General features: G+C 49.4%; 1 protein-coding gene across 1 annotated transcript in view; it reads left to right on the top strand.

The window, feature by feature from the left end:
- The window catches only part of IRX5 (iroquois homeobox 5), a 41,189-nt gene that overhangs the window by 3,340 nt on the left and 30,832 nt on the right, over positions 1-7,017 (top strand). Inside the window, exon 4 of the mRNA XM_015405582.1 lies at positions 7-483. Coding sequence (XP_015261068.1) covers positions 7-483 — 477 coding nt within the window. The remainder of the gene's footprint in view (positions 1-6; positions 484-7,017) is intronic.

The following is a 7,017-nucleotide window of genomic DNA, read 5'->3' as shown; positions in this document are numbered from 1 at the left end:
ACGGCACCTCGGTCATCCACTCGCCCCAGCAGCCGCCTCCCCCCCAGGCGGCGGCGGCGCTCTCCAAGCCTAAACTCTGGTCCCTGGCGGAGATCGCCACCTCAGCGGACAAAGCCAAGGAGGGCGGCGGCGGCGGCGGCCATGGGAGCGGCGAGGCGCCCCTGCAGGCTCCGCAGGGTTTAGGCGCGGCCCAGTCCCCGCCGTCGAGGTCGCCCTCGGCCGCCCAGTGCCCCTTCCCCAACAGCGCCGCCGTCCTCTCCCGCCCGCTCTACTACACCAGCCCCTTTTACCCGGGTTATACGAACTACGGCTCTTTCGGACACCTCCACAACGCCGGCGCGGCGGGCAGCGGGAGCCCGCACTTTAACGGATTAAACCAGACGCTTTTGAACCGGGCGGAGGCCCTGGCCAAGGAGACGAAGCTCCTCCGAAGCCAATCGCAGCTCGAGCTGTGCAAAGACTCGCCTTACGAGCTGAAGAAAGGTACGTCCCACATTTAAATCGCGGGCCTCTGCCGGGCGTAGCCTCGCGCCGCCGACCGGGATCGGACTGGAACCGTGTTGGGTTTTTTCCTTCCCCTCCTTCCCTCCTTCCTTCCTTCCTTCCTTCTCTGATTTTTTTTTAATTTATTTGCAGACCAATCCGCGCTTCATTTTTGGACGGTTGGGTTTTTTTTAATTATTATTATTGTCGATTTCAAAACACTGCTCAGAGAGAGAGAGAGAGAGAGAGAACCGTAAGGCTCCTAGTCTGACAGCGCGATCCTATGCGTCGATTCTCCAATCTAAATGAATTGCTTGCACTGGGTTTGAATTGGAGTGACCGGGCGCAGGGCTGCAGTGGAACGCGCGATCCTGTGCGATGGCACTACTCCAGTCTAAGTGAAATCGACCTCAGTGGGTTTAAACTGGAGTGACTTGGGATGGGATTGCATGGTCACCCGCGATCCTATGCAATGTCACTCCAGTTTTAATGGATTGACCTCGATGGATTTAGACTGGCGGAACTTGGGAGGGGATTGCACCGTAAGGCGCGATCCTACGCATTGTTACTCCGGTCTAAATAAACTGACCTCAATGGTTTTTAAATTGGAGCAACTGCATAGAATTGCGCTGTAATTCATTTTATGGAGGAGTGAATTTTAGGAAGATGGGGGGAGTCTTAAATACAATGTTGGGGGGGGAGGAAAAGACATCATTTTTAAAAGCAAGAACAAGGAGGAAGCGATTTGTACGGAACCTTCTCTTGTATATTTAATGTAGCTCTTCTTCTTTTTGTATTTGAATCGGCAACACAATATCTTGGAAGTAAATTATGGAATCCAACCACCTGTACAGCCATTCATGTTGGGTTGTTAAATATATACATTTCTGTGTCTTCCCCCCTCCCCCCAGGAAAAAATTGTTTCATAGTTTTAAAAAAAATTATAAATATATAAATATATAAATATCTATATACAAGTTTAAATTAAATTTTTATGCCTATTGAACGATGATCGGTAGCATTATTCCCGACGTGAAAGATTTTATTTTCCCACCTAAAGGTTGGGGGGGGGTTCCCCCTATATCTTGGAGACGTTCTAGCTCCGGTGTTGGGTGAGAAGAACCGAGGTGTGTTCTGTGAGTGGCCAGGAGATCACAGCCAAATGTCGACTTCCAAAGTGAACGGTCGGGTGAACCGGCCTGGGGAGACCTCAGATCCCCATGGGGGGTATTTCTGGAAAGCAAATTCAGTTTGCGAATTATTTCTACGAAGGCAGGGGTGGCGGTGGCCCGATTTAGCGCGCGGAAGGTCGAAGGTTCGATCCCGGGCACAGCCAGGGTTTTTTTTTTCTTTTGGGGGGGGGGTAGTCGTGGAAAGACCTTCTGCTGGGATTTTGGCAGTTAGCAGCAAGTCTCCCTTAGAGAGCTAGAAGGACTAGCGATCTCCGGGAAGAGAGACATTCAACTTCTTGGACACGGGGGGGCCAGCCGAGTTTGCGAGTTAGGATAGAGGGGGCAGCAGCGCTCCCTCTAAGCTGGGGAGTCTCGTGAGCAAAAATTCTGCTTTGTGGGCTACTGTGGCATTCAAGTTGGTAGCGAGCGATTTGGCTGCTGCATAGATGAGTTGGCTCTGGAGCCATCCTGCCTGAGCTAAGACACAAATGTGTGAGCCGGAGGCTAAAAGACTGTGAGCTGGCTCACACTAACTCGGCTTAGAGGGAACACTGAGTGGGGCAGGAAAGCCAGCTCGATAGGTAGAGGTGGAAACGGGGGCGGGGGGGCAACGGTGTAGACTTTCCAGTTTCCCGGGGGTGGGGCTGGGGCTGGGCCAGAGGCATTGCTTTGCGAGGAGCAAGGGTGGCTCCCTGGGGAGGCTGAGCACCTTCCTGAAAATTTCGGCGGGGGCTGACGCCCCGACGCCCCCACGAAGATTACGCCGGGGGGACGCTCCAAGAGGCGCAGGAGAGCTAAATACGCGGGGATGTAGTGGAGGAAACGCGCCAAAAGGCGCAGGATGGCCGGCGAGTCCCGTCTCCTAACCTAATTACTTCCAATCAGTGTCGGGGTTTATGCAAATCAGCCGGCTTGTGAACTTTCCTAATGAGTTCGATTTTATGCCATATTTCCCTCTTATTACGAGCGCCGACGTCTGCCGAGTTCTCAAGGAGAAGAAGGGGACGGGGGAATACATATTAGGCGAATCCACGGGAGAATTCAAAGAGTTATAGATTCCCCGCTGCATCTATCTCTGTCCATCCGCATCGACGGAGATAGATAGGTATTTATATCCCCCGCCCCGTTTTGGGGAACGGGGGGCGGGACGCGGGTCGACAGACCTCTCGCTGCACTCGGAGGGCCAAGTTTTGGTGCGATTAAATCGGTCGCCCCGCTAGGCGGTTCCGTCGTGCAGAAACAATTGAGGGGTGGGGGGCTATTGTCAGCCCATCCAAACGGAGGGGTGGAGAGGGTCGTTCCTGGAATGTTCCCAAATTCACAGGTAGATGTCAGGCTTGTACCGAATTTCAAATGTGGCTCTCTCTTTTTCTCTCTCTCTGGCTCGCTCTTTAGGAGTCGTGAGGATTTTCTTTCTCTTTTTTCGTCTCTCTCCTTATTCCCCCCCCTTGCGAGAGAGAAAGCGAGAAGGGAGAAGGAAAGTCCAATAATGTCCTCTTTTCGAATCGACGGGTCGGGGTTGGGAGAAAACCACACAGCGAGACAGACAGACAGACAAACGCGCAGACAAAGGAAAGATGGATTTCAGATTAGCGAAATCATCGGGAGAGAAGGAAATTTAACCTGTTAGGCTCTTAATGGACGGCTTCCTTCTGGGACTCAAAACTTGGCGCTTTTTTTTTTTTAAGTCTTTTCAGAAATGGGTTAAAAAAATTCACTCCGATAAAAGGCAATTGTCTTAAAAAGCCCCACAATAACGCAAAAAGCAAATAACATCTCTGTGTCTTCTCCCACTCTTATTAGAAAAATTAAAAATTGCTTGGACGCATATATATATATATTTCTTGGAAGGTTAATTCGGGAGGTTGACTTTCAGAAGAACCCCTGCTCGAGACAGTGAGCTCCCAACACAGTGAGCTCCAGCTCGTTTACTCGGGAGTAAGCCCATTGTGAAGAACAGAATTCCATAGCTTTCCATGCCTAACAGCGTTTATTGCAACCCCCCATTCCCACGTCTTTAAAAACCCGTGAACAAACCAAAACGGAACATTCCACCCCCTTATAGTTTATAGTAGGTTTTCTGCAAACGTCTGCTTCAAGCAACTCATCAATAATATTCATTTAATCGCGATATACGCGGTACAATTGGATCGAATTTTTTAAAAAAAAACAGTCTTCCCCAATAGCTGCATTTTGATGCGTGAGTTCCGCGTTTTGCAATCGCTTCCAAACTTCGACTTATAATTAACTGTTAATTAATTTACCCACGCCCAGTTGTATTTCACGGGCTTTTTGCCCGCAGCGGGTGGAAACCGATTTTGCCCAAAAGATTGGTCTGTACTCAAGGGTGGTTTTTGCAAGAGATACCTAAGTCAAACTTTGCTGAAAGAGGAAAGAATTCAGATATTCCTGGGGGGATAAATTATGTTTATTATTATTATTTTCCAAACGTTTAAAAAATGATTTCAAAAGGAAACTCCAGTTATCCATCCAGTCAAATTATTTGTCCACACAGTATGTGTGTGTGTGTGTGTGTGTGTGTGTGGGGAGATATCGACTAGAGACCCGCCCCCACACACATAAATCTGTTTAAGTGACTTCTGTCACTAAAAGGGAGAGAAAGTTCGACTGCTTCCTAGCGAATGGCGAGTTAACTCCAGTTCGGTTCAGTGAAATCTATTGGCCTGTTCAGAATGGCTTCTCAGCCTTCCGCTCGGACAGGCCTGTGTTATGTATAAACAGAAGGTCCGGCGTCCCAAAGGAGAGACACAGCTTTTCATTTAATTACGAATATTTGCATCGCGAACCTATCTTTAATTAAAATTTAAAAAGTCCTTTTTAAGGGGTGGGTGGTGGGGAATCGCTGGCTCTGGAACTCTGAAAGAAGTAAAAATATTTTTAAAAAACCTTAAACAATAACCCTAAAATAAGACGGTCGCCAGCGTCTATAACAAGGGCTATATTAAATAAATCCATCAGCCGCGTTCCTCCCCAGAGGGTTCTTCGTTTTGAAGTCTGAATTCCGGAGGGAATTAAGCCATTCCCTCCATCCTGCGGGTCTCCAGAGGGTTTCGCCTGGTTCCGTTTCGCTACTTTTCGTTAGAGGATTAATTGAAAGCAAACAAACAAACGAAAAAATCACACCTCTCTCTCCCTAAAAGAAATTGTAATGTCAGGGTGGGCCTATGTTATGTGCGTGTGTGTAGGCACAGGCAGACACACACACACACAAATATATTAGGTTGTCGTCAAGACAAAAGGAGTCCGATTTTTTTTTTTTTAATTCTATTCAACTCTTTGGTTGGAACCGCGAAGTGAGATGCAGTGAGTTTCCAGTCTCAGCGGGAAAGGCGGACTATAAATGCGGTCTGTAAATAAACAAAACTTCCAGTCGAATCTTTCGCTGTCCAATGTTCTCAAGGAGGAAGAGCAGCGTCTCCAGAACGCATCTGTCGGAATGCTTTCTTGAATAACCGAGGGCTTAAAAAAAATAAATCTATCGAGCTGCTTGGTGTAAAAAGAGAATTAGGGAGTCCTGGTTGGGTAACACTAGCTCGGCCTCCTTCATCCTTAGCCTACCCCACAGGGTTGTTGTGAGAACAACACAGAGCAGAAGAGAACCTCGAGTGTCTCAAGCGATTCGGGGAAAGGGCCGGTGTAAAAGCATCAAGGGTGAATGGTATTTTCTTCCCCATTAGGAATAATTCGCTTCGACTTCGGTTTGTTGCCTTCCTTGGCTGTGATCACACACACTGAACAATCCGCTTTCAATCCGCTTTCAATCCTCTTTCCAGCTGGATTTTTACTGCGTGAACAGGCGAAATCCAATTTGAACGTGGATTGAAAGTGGAATATTTAGTGCGTGTGATCGCAACCTTAATAAAACGAGCTGCTTCTTTTTTAAAAAAGGAGTTTAACGGCTCCATTAAACAGAAGGGACTGGTTTCAAACCGATTGCGACCCCGTTTTAAAGTCGATATTAAAGGACATTTGGCTGACGTCCTAGACAGATCTCAAAGAGTCCCTGGGCTCCGCATATAGTGATAAACAGTTAAAATATTGGGGGAGGGGGGGTCTGGGAGAAGCAGGTTTCCTTTTTGTGCATTTCCGACAGGCTTCTATGGGGAGGGGGACTGTGTCAATTTCACCTCCCCACCCCCGTTTTCCGAGGACGTTGGGAAGATTTCTGCAAAAACGTCGGCAACTGTATTTATAAGGCGTGATATATTGACTAATTAAACGCTCTCTAGGGGTCGGGAGCCCTTTTGATGTTCTTGGGGGCAGATGGCTCCCTTCCCTCCCCCCCACTTTAAAAGCCAGTCCTCAGCCTCACAAGGGAGCGATACTTTAGCCACAAGTTGTACAGGTGGGTCTGAAACTCTCGGGCGGACCCAGCCGACAGGAGCATCGCCGGCCTTTAGAGACACGCTGACGCACGGTGCTTTGCAGGAGAGAGCTCTGAAAAACAGGCTCGATCCTTCTGGTCTGAGGTCTGCAGAGAAAGCTGAGCGGGGTGGTCGACCGGATCCTGACCGTTTTGCACGGCGACGCTCCAGCGGGAGCTTTCGGGCAACAGGAGGACCAAATCTGAATTAACAGCCGGGAGCCAGGAGAGGTTTTAAGTTGGGGGGGGGGGGGGGGGGGGAGTAAAGTTAGGCCCAAAGTTCTGGCCAGTGCAAAAACAGGTCGGAGGAAGTCACCCACGTGGGACCGCACAGGACAACGCAGATGAGCGTGGCAGGAATGCCTAATATGTCAGGTCGGAGTCAGTGTTCCCTCTAAGCTGAGTTCGTGTGAGCTAGCTCACGGTTTTTTAGCCTCCGGCTCGCACATGTCCGTCTTAGATCAGGAAGGAGGGCTCCTTGATGCAGCGGCCAAATCGTTCGCTACAACTTTCATGCCGGTAGCTCACGAAGCAGGATTTCTGCTCACAGAGCTCCACAGTACTCGGCTCGGAATAAATCGGGAGAACTTCCGTTCCGCCCGGTTTCCTCTCGGGAAAAGCGTATTCGAAGGCGATTATATTATTTCGAAGGCCTCGATCCTAGGCTGCATTCCGAAGGAATCCCCCCCCAAAAAAACAACAACAACACGATTCCCTGTACAGTAAACCTGTTTCTGATCAGACTCCGCGGGCCCTTTAGGTGAAAGCAACGCCCTCCTCGCGCTGGGAAAAGAAATTACTGTCGCACCCGAGAATCTCTCAGTCACCTCCATTCCGAAGGAGTCTTGCGGCTGAAGTCGGTCGACGGTCTGTCTATAGATAGGGGGGGAGGGGGGAGAGAAGGCTTGTAATTTAAGACGGGGGGAGAGAGAGTGAGGCTCCCGAGACATGCAAATCCGTGAAAGGCGCTCCGAATCT

Source organism: Gekko japonicus, unplaced genomic scaffold (genome assembly GCF_001447785.1).
Source record: "Gekko japonicus isolate JY-2015 unplaced genomic scaffold, Gekko_japonicus_V1.1 scaffold2954, whole genome shotgun sequence".
NCBI classification, from domain to species: domain Eukaryota; kingdom Metazoa; phylum Chordata; class Lepidosauria; order Squamata; family Gekkonidae; genus Gekko; species Gekko japonicus.
The sequence above is the reverse complement of the archived record's forward strand: the minus strand, read 5'-3'. Positions and strand labels throughout refer to the sequence as shown.